Raw genomic sequence first — 17053 nt, 5'->3', positions numbered from 1 at the left:
TTTGATGGTGTGGAGGAACTGTTAGTTTGGAAAGCAAGGCGATGATATTGATATTTTTTGCGTCCTTATATTTTAGAAATACGCACTTTAACATTTACATATCAAATCATATCATGTTTAAGGGGACAGAGCCAGTGATGCAGGCCTGCAGTAAGTTGATTATTATTGAAACTAGAAGATGACACGTACATGGAGGTTCATTATACTAGTCACTTTAGCTTTGTACACGCTATACTTTTCTAAACTAAATTGGTTTGGAGTTAGGTAGCAGAAAGTCCAGGAATTTGACAATGCTCCCCCAAGTGGGAAAATTTGGAGATGAAGCTAAAAAAGAAAAGAAACATATAGTTCAAGAAGAAGCTAATTACTTGAGGGTTTCTCCTCTTCTCGGGACTTAAATTTATGGTCTGGGACCCTTCTGCTCAGAAATTCAAGGAATGACATGACTCTGTTGACCAGAGAAGGCTCTGCACAGATTTACCCACTGTGTAATGGTACAAACTCATGCTGCTTTCAACCGCATCTGCCTGGTGAGTTGGAAGGCACATCTGGATTGACTTTTTTTTTTTCTCCTAAGATTAGAGAGAAATAGGCAGAGAGAGTTGAATTGTTGGTGAATTCTCTCTACGCCCTTAGCATCACTGCTGACTGAAGTTGCCTAATGACCCAAGAAGAGCCCCCTGTGAACAGGGATAAGCTCCAACAGGGATGGGGCCTGCAGCTTGCTCTGTTCCTGCAAACCCAGCACTACCCTGGCTGCTTTGCACGACACTCACCCAGATAAATGATGGTTGTATGACAGATGAGTGCTTGTGGGACAGCTGGAAAAGGGACTCCAGCCCCAGCTCTGACATTTGGTAGCCCTGTGGGGCTTCAGAGGGTGGTACCCACTCTTTGTGAGCCTCAGTTTCCTAATCTGTAAAGTGAAAATAAACACTGCTACTTTCATAGGACTACTGAAAGAATTAAGGGAGTTAGTGTATGTGAAAGCACCACGCAAGCATGCTGATGCAAGGTGGTCATTCATTTTTCACACGTTCATTTACTTATTCTCATGAAAAATATATTTATTGAACTTCTACTATGAGTCAGACACTCTAGTAGAAGCTATTGGTGCAATGCCGAACAAAAGTTTGTCCAGACCCTGGTCTCATGGAGTTTACCTCTTAATGTACAGGAAAATATTTGGACTCAATATCAGAATGGATATTCCAGAAGTGAGGGAAACAGGATGCTTAGGGGTCACTGAGCAAGCTGTTACTGGGAATGTTCAAACACAGGCTCTGTAACATTTGTGAGGTGGGGCAGGAAGGAATCAAGAAGTAGACCAGGGTTGGACTCGACGCCTTCATTCCTGAGTTTATCTGCTCTTCCCTCTGCATTAGCAATGTTGTCATGATAAGACAAAATAATAAAATGTGGAGGAGGAGGAGGAGATACAGACATTAATCAAACAATTAGAAAACATACATAAAAGTATAATTAGAAATTATGATAACTGCTATGAAAGAGAGATTAAAAGCCTCAAGAAAGTAAACAAATAAACAAACAGGGGGATCTTATCAAATCTAGAAGCCTCAGCAATCTGGTGGATGAATAACAGTCAAGTCAGTGGAAAGAAGAAAGGAGGGGGAGGGTAAAACACATTCCAAGTAGAGGGAACAGCATGTACCAAGGCTCTTTGGCATCACAAAGCACAGTTCCAGAAAGTGGAAGATTAGGAGTTTTAAGAAGTTAGAAGGGCAGCCCCTTGTAGGCCACGGTAAGCACCTGGGTCTGGATCCTGAGAGCAGCTGGAGGCCAGTTAAGGGTTTTCATTGGAAAAGTGATGTGAGCAAGTTTTAACTTTGAAAATATCACTCTGGTTACCAGGAAGAAAATGAATTAGAGCAGGTGAGGGTCATTGTTAGCCGGTTAGGAAGCTCCTGCAACAATTCAGCCAAGACTTGGACCAAAATGGGTAAAAGTGGACATATTTGAGAAATGCCTAAGAAGAAAATTCTACAAGGTTTGTAAATGAGCTATAGTTTGCGGGGTGGGGTGGGGTGGGGAGTGAGCGCAGGAGGAAGGACAAAGAGTTATCAAGGACGTCTCGCTGGTTTCCAGACTCCAAGAACTGAGATGGAAATCAAAAGGTGCCTATCAAAAGAAAGGCAAAGTCATTGATGGCAAAGGTGGTGTCTGCATGGGTCACAAATGAGGAGAAGCTACTGTATTTCCACTGGGTGGAGGGAGCCAGCCCTGGAATGAATGGGGGTGAATCAGTGTAGACAGCAGAGGTAGTCTATTCTTTCAAATCTTTCGGCCACTGAGTGAAAGAAATGAAGACACAGTGGCAGGAGAAGGTAATATTAGGCAATGATAGTGTCTTCAGTAGACATTAGACTTGCATTTTTTTTACACTTGATTAAAAAGTTGAAGGAAAGTAGCTAAGAGAGAGACTACAGCAAAATGAGAAAAAACAGAACTGCTCAGATCACACCCTGGCTCCACCAGTTCTTATTTATAGGATCTTGGGACAAGTGATCTAACTTCTCTGTGCCTCAATTTTTCCCAAGGGGAAAAGAAAGATAATAATAGCGCCCATCGTGTGGGGTTGATCAGAGAGTTCAGTGAACTAAGTACATAAAGTGTTTGAGCTGAGCTCCTGGCACAATTGAAGTGCTCAGTAAGTGGTTGTTCTTAAAAGTACCAGGAAAAGACATTCTGTGATTCTCTTTTTTATTACATTTGCTAACTGAATTCAATGTCCCATGGGGGAAAAAAAAAGCTCTACACTCTGACACGCAAAAATGCTTGCATTTGCTAAGTCTGTTTGTCTTGCATATCTTACTGAATCTGGTAGTTTTCTGGTCTCATGAAATAGCTATGTTTTCCAGTTTTGCAAGCAGACAAGCCAAGCATTAAGTTCCTCTTTTGTAATTGACCATGAGCGTGTTGAGTAATATGTGGATTATATCCCCCCCTTTTCTTTGATCTTCCCTCTTGCCAAGAACTGCCTGACAGCCTGGTTCCTGGCCAGTTCACCTCCTTCTCATAATGCACCGATGGAGAGGAAGTGGCCCACAATAGCAGAGATTTACTCCAGATTATAAGTACTTGACTTTCTTAATCCCTAAGCAAGGAATTCCCTGAAGGAATATCAGAATGAGAAAGACATATGAACCATGGTTTTGAGTAGTGGTTCTCAAGCTCAGTGTGCATCAGAATCACCTGGGAAGCCTGTGAAAATAAAAATCTCAGCCTCACTCCTCTAGAGAAACAAAATCAGTAGGAGGAAGCCAGGAATCTGCATTTTTTAAATAACACTTCCCCCATTCTCAACCTAAGTGACCCCGACTGACTTTGTGACATTCTGAGATCCAAGTCTCCACACTCCACTACACACTCCTGACATCTTATTCTGCTTTACTTCCCCTCCCCTTTGCCTTTTAATATACTATACTTTTCACTATTCTTATTGTTTACTTTATATCTCCCACATACACTCCAGTAGAAATTAAGTCTCCAGATGGTTGAAATATATCCCTGTTTTTCTCCCTGATGTATTCCGAAAGCCCAGAACAGTGCCTAGCCCATGGGAGACCCTTAATAAATATTTGTTAAAATTATTTGAATGGAGTCCCCACCCTCCCAGACATCCCATATATGGACTTCTGCAGTGGACACCCCAACTAACTGGTCCTCTTCTCTTAGCGTTCTACAACGTTTGGGTCAAAAACATTTAGAAAATTTGCTGATGCCATGTATCTTTTCCCCCAGAAGAAAAATGCAATAATATATAATTCTGCATAAACTTTCTGGCGATGGAGATCCAACAACCCTTCAAAATCAATGATCTGCGGACCTGAAATTAATAACCCTTGACATGAAACCAGCCCTGGTCCCTACAATTCACCCTTCCACTGTTGATGATGTAGTTATTATCCAAAAATGCACATCTGGTTATGGCTTTCCCTTGACCCCCAATCTTCAAGAGTTCCCTATAGTTCACATGGTACCCCAGTCCCTCAGCACAACGTTCAAAGCTTCTGCAACCCAGTTTTCTGCACATCACTTCTCGTTTTATCTCTCCCAAATTTTCCACACCTGTAGTAAGAATGATTGACTAAACATACATTTTGGACACAGACTTCCTGGGTCAGAGTCACTAGCTGTGTGATGTTAGATGAATTATTTACCTAAGGCCTCAGATTTTTTTTTTTAATTTGTGAAATGGGCATCATAATGCACATGTGCCGGGGATAGAGTGAGAGAACACATACGAATACACCTAAGGCACTTTAAAAATGCCAGGCATAGAGTTGGCAATCAATGCTTGTTGGGTTTTTTCCTTCTATTCTAAATGTCTGTCACACAGCATTTGACATAACTTTCTTTCCTCTTCTTTTCCAATATACCTTAGTCTAGACCAAGGTTTGTCAATTTTTTTTTTCAGAGGACTACAGTAAATATTTTTGGCTTTGCGTGTCCTACTGTCTTCTGGGGCAACTGCTCAACTGAGCCATCATGGCAGGAAAGCAGACATAGAGATGTGTAGACACATGAGTGTGGCGGTGTTTCACAAACTTTCTTTATAAAAACAGATGACAGGCTGGATGTCACCTGTGGGCCAGAGTTTTCCAACTCAGGCCTAGGTTAGCTTCAGAATCTCACAGACTTGGGTTCAAGCTTCTCTGAACCTCAGTCTCCTCATCTATTAAATAGGGATGATAATAATATTCCCCTCAGAAGTTCTTGGATGATTGAATGAGATAAAGCACAGAAAGCCCTTGGCAGTTTTTGGCATATAATGTACATCTGGTACCTAGGATTATCTTCATCATCAACAGAGTAGTCTCAAGCTATATCCACCATCTGTACACATCCACCTTCCCTGCTGCAAGAACCTTTTCCAGATTTACCTCCCCCCGACCAGAGTTTCTTTCTCCCTCTTTTCTAACACTGTTGGAATGTCTATTGTATTGTTTGAAAATAAGTCATGAATTAATGTAGCATGTGTAAGCAATTAGTTACTTATGGGGCTCTTCTGCCTCATCCCCTAGACTGCGAGGTCCTTGAAGGTACAGTCTGTGCCGTGTCTCCCTCTGTATTATCTTTCCTCACACAGCATCTACACGAACCCAAGGAGAGGTTGTGGTGGAGATGCTGCTGCAGCGGTGGTGATGGTGGTTATGATAAGGGTAGTGGTCACAGTGGTAGGCATGGCTGTGGTGGCAATAATGGGGCGGGGGGATGATCTTGGCTGTTAATTTCTTTTCAGAGAGCAGTCATTTGGAATTCTCTTCTCAGTTTGAGCCAAGAAGTGTAAATTGAGCAAGCAAATCTTTCTGGCAGAGGGAAAGGATCTGCTAGAATATTAGAAAACCACAACAAGACCAAAATTACACATGGTTCTTCCTAGGGAAGCATGGAAAGAAAAAAATATATATCACATTATTGGAATTCAGGGGACTCGAGCAATAGGAAAAAAAAAAAAAAAAGGCATCCAGATCTACAGAGTACTTTATAGTCTTCAAAACACCAGCAAACAGTCTCTTAATTTTTCTACATGAGAGCCCTATGGGGAAAGTTACCACCATTTCGCAGATGAGGATACTGAGTCTGAGAGAGACAAAAGACATCGCCAAGGTCAGAAGCCATGGCTGACTACTTCAAATTCAGACTTGGCTGTGTGCCCTAAAGCAAGTCATTCCTGTCTCCAGGTCTCAGTTTTACTATTTGTAAAATACAGAGGGTATGATTTTAATACCCATCTCTACTCATAAGTGCTGTGTCATTGGGATGGAGTACAAGATATGTGAATCTTTCTCTTCCCAATATTAACTTAAGGAGTAAAATTGGTAATACCTTTGGATGGAAAATAAATTGCAGGTCACAAGGTGCCTCATCCAACATCAAAATATTTCCCTTATTTTCAGGGCAGAACCTAAATCTGACCCTAGATCTGTCAAAAGGGACTGTGGGATAAAGTTAGCCCATACTTTTTGTCATACAGATAAGGAAACAGACCAAGACAGTAGAAGTATCCATGCCCAATGCCATTTAACAATCAAGGACAGAACCTTGTACAGATTCCAGGTGTCCCAGCTCTTCCAAAGAAAACTACCAACCCCAAAATGGATAGGGGTAGATACTGTAATGTCTACTTTATAAATGAGTCAAATGAAAGGTCACCCAGACGATCAACGGGAGAGATGGGACTCAAATCCAGCTCAATCTGGCTCTTCACCGTGACACAATGGTTTCTCCTGCATTTGGAGCTTCTTCTTATTCACCCGAAGGCTAAGTTAATAGCCACACACTAGTTGTGCTTAGCTAAGCTCTGTGGCTTTGGGCTGTGTAAGGGTCACTTAACAGGTGGAGGGAAAAGATTGATGCATTAATCAAATTATCCATCATTAAGACTTTTCTCCTGCTTTGCTTATTCAGAACCACAGCACAAAGTGTAATGAAAGGCTCCTTTCCAGCTGAGGCAGAAGGCATCATCCTTTTGCATGCATTCAAGGAGATGGACCCAAGGATATCCCAACCACCAAAGGAGCTAGTGTCCAATGGTCCCCAAGGCTATGAAGAGCACACCCTGGCCCTTGCCCAGAATCAGAGGCCTGAACAGCCCCACAGACCTCAGGCAAGTCACACGCCCTCTCTGATACTTCCTGACCATGCCATATAATGGGACTCAGCAGTTGACTTAGCATCTCAAATAACTCAAGGAGACAGGTGTTCTCACACAGAAGAATGGTTCCATTCTGCTTTGGAAGGTCTACAGAAGGAAATCCTTTGGCTCATGTGTAATACCACCTATGGTATCCTTTCCTATAAAGTACAAGTTCCAGTAATATTTATAAAGTGAGAAAAATGCTCCTGAAATCCTTCCATTTGTGATCTGCCCTTTTAGGTTAATCTCTTGCATACAAAATGCAGACCCTACTCTGAACGTCACGTCCCTAGCACTTTGGGCATCTGCAAAGTTATCGAGTGCTACCTAGAAGAGGAGATACCAAAGGAAGCACAGAAAAAGGAAGGAATCAGTTTAGACAAACATTCTTTTTATCATCATCATAGGAAACATAAGCCCATTACATGCTACATGCCAGATACTATACATTCATTATCATCTGATCCCCATGAAGTAGGGATCACAAGAGTCCATTTTATAGACATAAAAACTGAGGTTTAGAGAGGTCATTCAGCAACACTCCACAGGAGTAGGGGATTGAGGCAGGATCCCAACTCAACCTGAGTGGAGCACAGATCTTGCACTAGCTGATTCCACTTTGACAAAGTCTCTCGTAGGAAACTCAGAAAGAAACTCACCCAACCTCTCTGCTTTTCCAGGTAGGAAAAGAGAGGCCCAGGGAGGAAAAAGGACTTGCCCCAGCCTCGCTATGACTCAGTGTCAGAGTCCAGGCCAAGGCCCTTTTATGTTTGACCCATGTGGCCCCTGCCTCTGATGGCAAAGAAACGCAGAGAGATGGAGAAGCCTTGGGAGGAGTGATGGGGGTTTGGGGAAGAGGCACGGGAACAAATGATGGCCAAGGTGAAAGGGGCTGCTTTCTCATCACACCAGCCTCTCTCGGGGGCCACGCTCCCCTCCTCCAGGATCGTTTCCAGACCTGCACTGGGCCTGTCTTGCCCACTCCTACCACAGCCTGGCTCCTTTGAAAAGGCCTAATGCACAGCAGCCCCTAGGCTGCTGTGGAACCCTAAACAGGCCTGTCTTAGGGGGTTGGGGAGGGAGAGAAGGAACTAATCAAGCAGCTCTAAGGTTCCTTTGCAGGTATAACTTAGAGGAGAGGAGCTTGGAGCTGGGAAGACAGCACCTACCTGTCTGCTCTAATGCCTCTATGCTCCCTGCTATCAGGGGCCAAACTCCTCATCACCAGAGCCTTCAGAGCTCTGTCAGCCTGGCCGCCGCCTCTCCTCGGCATTGTCCATGGAGCTCCCCATGCCGGCCTCAGGGAAGGGGGCCACGTTTGCACACCCTGCAGGTCTCTGCAGGAGCTAGGCCTTCGACCCGGAATGATCTCAGGCCCCTCCTCTCCTCCAAATCCAGTCCTCCACTTGCACTTTAGGCACCCGACCCCCAAGAACTAATTCCAACGTCATTTCCCTAAAGAAGCCTTCCTTGATCCCACAAAGCCCTCGGTCAACCAACTTTAACCCAAAGGCCTGGACTTCTCTGGGTACTCAGCACAGTTTGTTCTCACTTTTTTGGTGGGAGTGTTCCAATAATATCTGTCTTCTCCACAAGTCTGTAAACTCCGTGAAGATAAAGACCATGCCCATTTGTGTCCGTTTGTCCCACTCTTCACTTCTTGGGCCGTGACACCATACATGGCAAATAGTAGGTGCTCAAAAACACTGAATTAACGAAGGAAGGACTCATGCTTCAAAAGCAGCAGACGCCACATAAGGAGAACAGTGACATCTAGTGACCGCTTTCACGCTCCTGGGCTTCTCTGAGAGAACGTGAATCAGCCTCAGGAAGACCCATTTCCAGAACTGACGATGCTGAGGGAAGCTGGCGTAGCATCTGGACATGGGGAACCTGACTCCTAAGCAAAGAGGAAAGGAACCAGCGCTCGTCTTGCCACCACACGTGCCAAGAACACATCATAAAAGTCCTGTGACTTGGGGCTTCCCAGTGGTTAAGAATCCGCCTGCCAGTACAGGGAACATGGGTTCGAGATCTGGTCCAGAAAGATCCCACATGTCACAGAGCAACTAAGCCCGTGTACCACAGCTACTGAGCCTGTGCTCTAGAGCCTGCAAGCCACAACTACTGAAGCCCATGTGCCTAGAGCCCGTGCTCCATAACAAGAGAAGCCACCAAAGTGAGAAGCCTGCACGGTGCAACAGAGAGTATCCTCCACTGGCTACAACTAGAGAAAGCCCGCACACAGCAACAAAGACCAAATGCAGCCAAAAATAAAAAATAAAAATAAATTACAAAAAAAAGAAAAAGTCCTGTGACTTAGCTAGTATCGAACCACCTCAAAGATGAGGAAAGTGTGGCCCAGAAAGAGCCGTAAATAGGGATATTCATAGCCTCTCTCACCAAACCCTGGAGAGCTACCAATGTGCTGCTTTTTTTGTCTGCACTGACACGGCACTGGTCAGACGACCCTTGGTATTTACTGGAAGCTTCAACAGCCTCCTCAGGGGTCTCCTTGCTGCCACTCTTACGTTTCCACAGTTGACTCTCACCCTGAAACCAGAGGTTTGGAGATGTATACACGTTTGGCTCTCCTGGCTTTTCTGTTGTTGGTCTGGGGACCTCTGATGCACAGAGTTAGATGATTTGAGATGCATGGCTCGTGATTCAAGCTCATTGCTGCACCATGCATGGTTAGGCTTTATGTGTTCATCCAGTTAGTGTTAGCTGGTTAGCTACTTTTAGCGCTTTCATAAAGCCCCACAAATCCAGCAGCCAAACATCAGCTAGAAACTTGACTACCACCATGTAACTAATGCTCCTTCGTGCCATTACCCTGCCTCGCTTGACTCAAGATTACCATCATCCTAAATCCTACGTTCATCATTTCCTTGATTCCTTTATTAAACTATCTATTGCATCTGTATTTATTTTTAAAAGGCAGTGTATTTGATATGCGTGTATGTGTGTGTGTGTGTCTGTTTTTTTGTTTTTTGTTTTTGTTTTGCGGTACGCGGGCCTCTCACTGTTGTGGCCTCTCCCGTTGCGGAGCACAGGCTCCGGACGCGCAGGCTCAGCGGCCATGGCTCACGGGCCCAGCAGCTCCGCGGCATGTGGGATCTTCCCGGACCGGGGCACGAACCCGTGTCCCCTGCATTGGCAGGCGGACTCTCTACCACTGCGCCACCAGGGAAGCCCTGTGTGTCTCTTTTAACTTAAAATAGAGGGAAGGGTATCATGCTATATAAACTATATCTTTGAGATTTCTTGTCTTCATTTAACATTATGTTCATCCATCTCATATTGTCACTATAGTTCATTCCTCTTGGCTGTAGTACAGTGTTCCTCTGATGCATATTCGACACCTTATTTAACTGCTCTCCCATCGATGGTCATTTGGGTTGTTTCCAGAGGGCTCTTTCTGCCACACAAATCTAATCCTATCAGCTTCCTGCTAACCATGTATCTTCAGCATGTCACTGCCCTCCAGATAGTGTCCAAACTCCAGGACCTAGCTTATAGTATCCTAAATAATCAGGTGCTTTCTGTCCCTTCTGGCCTCATATCTGCTCTCTCTCCATCTCTTGGTCTTAGTCATGGGAAATTTCTATAGGTCTTTGTAGAGACCATGCACTTTTCTGCCTCAGGTCTTCTACCTGATGATACTCTCCTCGCTTCCTTATTCTCATCCCTGATCTGTCCTTTATGAAACCCTACCTGACCACTCACCATGCACTGGCACTTACTCAGCCCAGGAGGATGCTTTGGGAGGGGCACATAATCCATAGCATCCTATTGGACTTGGTCAGTGGTCTACCAGATTACCTTCTTTGGAGGCCCAGGGCTATCCAGAAGTTGTTGCAGAGGGAAGAGTGGGGACCAAGTAGAGATGCTTTATCTGCCTTCTTCCTTACAGAAGGAGTGGCATCACTATTCCTGGTTTTATGGATTGGGGGTCCTGAACACTACATTTAGAAAAAATGTTCCATGAACCCAAGTGTGCAAATCAGTGAACTAAATCATTCATACAGTCCTCTCAAGCCCTGACATGCTATAATTGAAAGTCAGAGAGAAAGAAAGAGGAAAAAAGAGGAGATATAATTTCATGATTAAGCATGTAGGCTCTGGAGCAGACCAACATGGAGCAAATCACTCAACATCTTACATTTCCTCACTTGTAAAGTGGGCATGAGAAAAGGATGAACCATATGGAATTGCCATTTTTATAAACAAAAAATGGTCAAATGTCAGAAATTCCATATGAATCAACTCAATATTTATAAGTAAATCATAGATCTGGAGGGTAAATTAAATGAGATAACCCAAGTATAGTACAGAGGCAGAGGCTGCTAGGTTTTCACCAAACCCATACCTTCTTCTCCTAGGCAAACAGATAGAATACATTTCCCTGTCTTCATTTGCAGACAGGTGTGCCCAGTGGTGGAATTCTAGCTTAGCAGAATAGGAGCTGAAATGATAATTTGCCATTTTCAGGCATGGCCCGTTTAAACTTCTCATGTGCAATCTTCCATGTTCTTTCTTCTTCCACAGCAGCCGTGGAAGCATCAGATTAATGGAGCACAAGATGGAACAGGCTGGGACCCTGAACTACTTCTCAGAGTAAAGCCACCCATCAATCAAAAACTTCTATTTAGGACTCTGCACAACAAGAAATAACCTCAGTTGTACTAAGCCATTGAGATTTGAGAATTTGTCAGTTACAGCAGCTAGTGTTACCAAGTTATATACGTGCTTACAACATGGTAAGGGATCAATAAATGCTAGCCCTCACCATGCTGCTGCTGCTGCTGATGACAATCCCGATGGACAAAGGGCCCACAAGGGCAGGAGGTAGGAGGGATGGTTCTTAGATTTGACTCAGTGGCTGTGTCAGGGGACCTCACCTCTTTGGTGCCATTGTCCTGGATGAGAGTGTAAAGTGGTACCACACGGTTGATTTCCAGGAGCACTGGTGTGGGGCTCAGTTGCTCCTTGCCCGGTCGGCGGCAAAGGTGGCAGGTAGAGGGACAGCGGCCTTTCTCCTCACAGCGGATCTCCACACCTGAGATGAGCTGGTCATCAGACAGCATCTGGGCCGTCAGCAGGCCTGAGAGGTAGGTGATGAAGGGCATGGACTTGAGCTCCTTCTTGCTGCCCAACTCCGTGGTCTCTGGAGAAAGAGATATAAGTTCAGTATTGTTCAGTACTGTTCAAAAGGTCGGACTCTTGAACCCATTACGATGTGCTAAGGAGGTCGTCGTCCACTGGAAAGGGAAAAAAGATGACAGAGTCGTTCCTTCATGATGCTTTGGAAAGAGCACTGACCTGAGGGCTCAGAGACCAGAATGGTGTCTTGTTATATCATTTATATTAAATAACCCTTTGCTTTCTCTGGGCCTCACTTTCTTTATATTTAAAGTCAGTAGGTTGGACTAGAGGATTCTTCAAGGACCTTTGTAAGATGTAAATATTCAAGCATATTTTTCCCAATAAGAAATTCTTTTGTTTACTGTTAATTTGTATAAATTCTACCTTTTTTTCAAAAACTTGTTCCAGTCCTGTATTTTTCATGCAGTTCCATGTAATGGGTGAGAGACAAGCTTTGGAGTCGAGTCAATTTCAGTTTAAATCTCATTTCTGCTGGATAATAGCTCTGTTGCCTTGGGAAAGTCTTTGAATGTCCAAGAGCCTATAGTGATTAATTCTATAATGTGTGGTTAACAATAACAACTGAAACAGTTACGACTGGTAAATGAGACAGAAGGAGATGGACCTGTCTGGAAAAGGCACTATTTCCCCTTTCTTTCCGTGCTCATCTGTCTCCTTATTCTAATTTATTTTCCTCAGTGTGCTGTCATGTGCATGAATGATGCATGCCCCATTCTGCGCTGTCCCTCTTTATCCCTAAGAGTGGCATTTCACACCTCTGTGCCTTTGCTCTCCCTGCCCTACATTTCCCCTCTGCCTCTCCAAATCTTTACCACGTATCAGCGACTCCATTCCAATGTGACCCTCTTCAGGAAGTCTTTCCTCCTTTCCTCAGCCCTTCTTCTCTGATAAGTATTTCTGCTTGTAAGACCCTATCTTTTTTTTTTTTTTTGCAGTATGCGGGCCTCTCACTGTTGTGGCCTCTCCCGTTGCGGAGCACAGGCTCCGGACGCGCAGGCTCAGCGGCCATGGCTCACAGGCCTAGCCGCTCCGCGGCATGTGGGATCTTCCCGGACCGGGGCACGAACCCGTGTCCCCTGCATTGGCAGGCAGTCTCTCAACCACTGCACCACCAGGGAAGCCCAAGACCCTATCTTGTTAAGCTCATTTTCTCACCTTATTTTCTGTTGACCCCTCCAACCATAAAATCAGTTCAGGGAGACCAGGGGCCGTGTCTCCCACTCCTGTCCCCCCAGTATTCAGTGCCTAGAATGGTGCTAGGGATATACTTGAGACTTCATCAAGAGAGAGATTATATAACTGTGAATGGTTAGAACAACGTTTATGATCTAGTCTAGAGGCTCCAAAATTCAGCTGAGGAATTCTAGGGATCCCAACAGCCACCTCAGCAGCTGCTTGAAGAAGACAAGAGGGAGACTGAGCAGGCAGGACTCTAAACCTGCATCTCAGCTTCAAATAGAGTTGTTCCACTTGTATGTCTTTTATAGACTGGCCTTCGATGTAAGATTTCCTAAGAAGAAAGGGCTCAAAGCTTGAAAAAGTGATTTGTACAACTCAGAGGGTTCCATTTACATCACAGATGATGTAAATGGTGTCCTCAAAGTTGTGCAATGTACAGGCTGAGTGGCAAAACAAGGTGGTCCTGTACTAAGGGACAAAACTTGGTCCAGATGGCAGTTTCTTCCAAGCCTGGTGAAATCAGGGCAAGCTCCTGCTTCAGTGGAAAACAGGGGCCCTGGGCACCGAGGCCTGGGAGAAAGAAGGTTGTCTCCGGCTTTTGCTCTGGGCGTGCAGTGACATGCAGCTGATCTGGAAATAGGCTTTTGCCAATTAGAAATACAAATAAACGCAGTCTTCATTCATTACTCTCTGGGCCCTCGGGCTTGGGATCTGGGCTCCACCTTTTCTGTCTGGCTGTCAGCAAATACTTATGAGCACAAGATCAAAGGCTCTGGGGGAAGAAGACAAGGCAAATTCCAGCTAACCAATCCTTCAGAGGGATTAAAGAAGGGTAGTTACTAAGATAAACAAAACAAAGCTGTGAAGAAGGCATCTCAGCAGCTGGGGAGACAGAGACAGTCTTATATACAGACATGTCCAAAGAAGATGATGATGATGAGGACTTTTGGAAGTGCAGGCCAGAGGGATACATCTTGGAGAAGGGGGGCTTCCAACTTGGGAGAGAATAACCCTTCAGGGGAGAAGGTCAGGGAAAGTCAGAGCTGCGAGGCCATTAGAGAGCAGTTAGCCCACACTGTGACCCAGAGTTCACTGAACTATGGTCTGTGGGTCAAATCCAGCCCTCTGCCTGTTTTTGTAAATAAAGTTTTATTGGAACACAGTCCCTCATTTGTTTATATATTGTGTATGGCTAAAATGCCAGAATTGAGTAGTTGCAACAAAGACTCTATGGCCCACAAAGCCTAAAATATTTACCATATGACCCTTTACAGAAAAGGTTTGGAAACCTCTGCTCTATAGCCCTTGCTATAGATGGGGAAACTGAGTTTCAGAGAGAGGTTACACAGGAATGTGGCAGTAGGATGGATTAGTTGAAGGAAAAACTTTGGAATCAATAGACCGTCAATACACTTGGATTATTAACCTCCAAGGAGAAAAAATAGAGTGGGGCACCTTTTCTCCATAAAATATCTTTTGAAAACTACTGAAAAAGCATACCTTTGAAGAGTCTAATCTGGTAAAACCCTCCCATTTAAAATGAGAGGAAACTGTGTCCCAAAGAAGGAAAATGACTTTCCAAGGTCACATGATGACTTAGGGATCCTTTCGGCACATGACCCCAGCCGTCTGTTAACCAATTCATCACTTAAACTAAACTACTCGTTATCTCATTTTTTAGAACACAGAGGCCCCATCCCTCATAGCATCTTGCCATCATTTAATCGGGAAAAATATGTAACATGGTGCTGGGAGTAAGAATTTCCTTGATCAAACAGACATTCATAGACATTGGGTTAAAGATCTATCTATTTAATGACAAAATGAACTATTGATCTTTGCTGGTCTGCTTTTGTCCAATAAATCCATTTTTTTTTTTTTAAACAATCTATCAGTTCAAAAAATGGGGTTAAAAGCCCATAGTCCAGGCTGAAAACTGAATGCTATAGCAGTATAGAACTCAAGATGAATTTAAGGGCTTGTTTTGCAAAAGGAGGGCACTTGGGTATCATCTGGTCCAAACCCACGGCTTAACAAGTGAGGAACCTGAGACCTAAATGGAAAAAGGGATTTACCTCTAAGTCCCATGCATTCATTAACAACGATCCTTTTCATAAAGATTGTGTCATACCTAAGTTATGATCTGGAGGAGAGTTACAGCAGGGAAGACCATTAGCCATTCCATTAATTATTCCTCTGTAGATACTACAATTGCGAAAGCTAATTGCTTCTGATCCAACTTCACTCTGTGGCTAAAGTCATCTTTTCAAAAGGCAAACTCTATATTCTCCTCCTGCTTAAAACTCTTCCATGGCACGTCACCGCTCTTAGGATGAAGACCAAAATCCTTACCATGGCACAATAGGTAATATGCGAACTAGACCACCTGTCTGCCTCTCCAGTCTGATCTGTCATCCTGTTCCTCCCGATTCTCCTACTTTCAGCTACACTGGCCTTTATGTTTCTTGGCTACACCCTGTCCTTTCTCTCTCAGTCCTGGCACGTGCTCTTCTCTCTGCAGAGAATGCTTTCCCCATCCCACCCTCTGGCCCTGCCTTCTCCTGGCCCTCACTCCCACGCACCCTTCAGATCTCAGTTCAGGGGCCAGGTCCTCAGAAATGCCTTCCCTGAACTCCATCCCCACGCCTCCAATCTCTATTAGGGTTTCATACTAAAGATCCTCACATCATCCTGTTCTATGCGTCACCTGTTAATGTCTCCAGACTATAAGATCCATGAGGGCAGAGACAGTGTTAGTTCTGCCGATTCCCATCCACTTTACGTATTACCTGGAACGCAGTAGGCTTTCAATACGATTTTCAATGATATATTTGAATACATGTGTATTTATATACCCTGATCACTGTGCCATCTCATCAAAGCATTGATAAGTCTAAGAGCGAAGATTTGTGAATTTCAGGATTGACAATTAATTGATGGCTTGTAATCAAGTGGTAAGCTCTTCTCAAAGTAAAATTAGCTCTCAGTTGAAAGGTTGACAGATGAATAGCTGATCAATTTGCCAGTTGTTCTGACCTCCTCTAGGTTCTCACATAGGCCCTTGCCATTGAGGGGATGGGAGAGTTTAGTTAAAACAGGCTGTCTTTAACAGGCCAAGGATAAAGAACATTTTTGAAGAGACTTATCCTCTGTTCACATTTCCCATCCCTCTGAACAATGCTTCCAAAATAGGATCATGTCTGGTTTCAAGCCCAATTCAGTTCCAATGACACTACAACCCATTCATTTGAGAACCTGCCAACTGAACTCTCTTTTTTCTCCTCCCAAATTCCTGCTGGGTATTATTTTGTTGCCACCAGAAAGAAAAAAAAAAAAGCCTCAGTTGAAGTGACAACTCCTTGTTGGGAGGGCAGCCAGGGCTTTTCGGCAGGAGGTGATGGCACCGCTTGCCCTCATCCAGAAAACAAAACAAAGGCATCAGACTAAGGGCTTCTGGGAGAGCCAAAGCCGCGTGAATGTTTGTTCAATATTCGGCAACAGTGCAGGGCGCTGCGGCCCGAGTCAGACAGGCTTGCTTTGGCAATAGGCTTGCACTTGAAGCATTTAAAGACTCCACAGGGACCAGAGGGGCTCAAATTAGAAACGCTAAGGATGGGGGGGCGGGGGGAAGAGGGTGAGACTTTTATATCATAAAGAATGGCCTTTATTACAGCAATGGCCTCCCAGGAATTGCCGAAATGGGATCATTTCTTAGGCGGAGTTACTGTCTCCTCTTGGAGGAAAGCAATTGCTCTGAAGCCTGACTCAAGGACCCACAGAAATATCCTTAACAAAGGGAAAGTAGCCAGCTGAAATGCCATCGGCAAGGACTGGACTTCTGCGCTATGCAACCTGAACTTCTCAGCCTGAGAGTCAAACTCCAGCATCGTCAGCATGCCCTTTATAGCTAATAGTACCCTCCTGAAAGACTACTTGTAGGGATTAAATAAGGTGCCTAGCAAAGGTTTAGCACTCAATCCATACTAGTTGTTATCGGTGTTGTTGTGCTTGTTTTAATTATTGCTGTGCTGTTGTAACAAGATG

General features: G+C 44.3%; 1 protein-coding gene across 3 annotated transcripts in view; it reads right to left on the bottom strand.

The window, feature by feature from the left end:
- Positions 1-17053, bottom strand: part of ASTN2 (astrotactin 2) — a gene marked incomplete at its 5' end in the record, with an annotated part of 924983 nt that overhangs the window by 184042 nt on the left and 723888 nt on the right. For all 3 annotated transcript variants that reach the window (XM_082619566.1, XM_082619564.1, XM_082619565.1), the window contains one exon: positions 11566-11831. In XM_082619566.1, the coding sequence (XP_082475692.1) occupies positions 11566-11831 (266 nt within the window). The remainder of the gene's footprint in view (positions 1-11565; positions 11832-17053) is intronic.

This window comes from Mesoplodon mirus (genome assembly GCF_964341445.2).
Source record: "Mesoplodon mirus genome assembly, chromosome: 1".
Lineage (NCBI taxonomy): Eukaryota > Metazoa > Chordata > Mammalia > Artiodactyla > Ziphiidae > Mesoplodon > Mesoplodon mirus.
The sequence above is the reverse complement of the archived record's forward strand: the minus strand, read 5'-3'. Positions and strand labels throughout refer to the sequence as shown.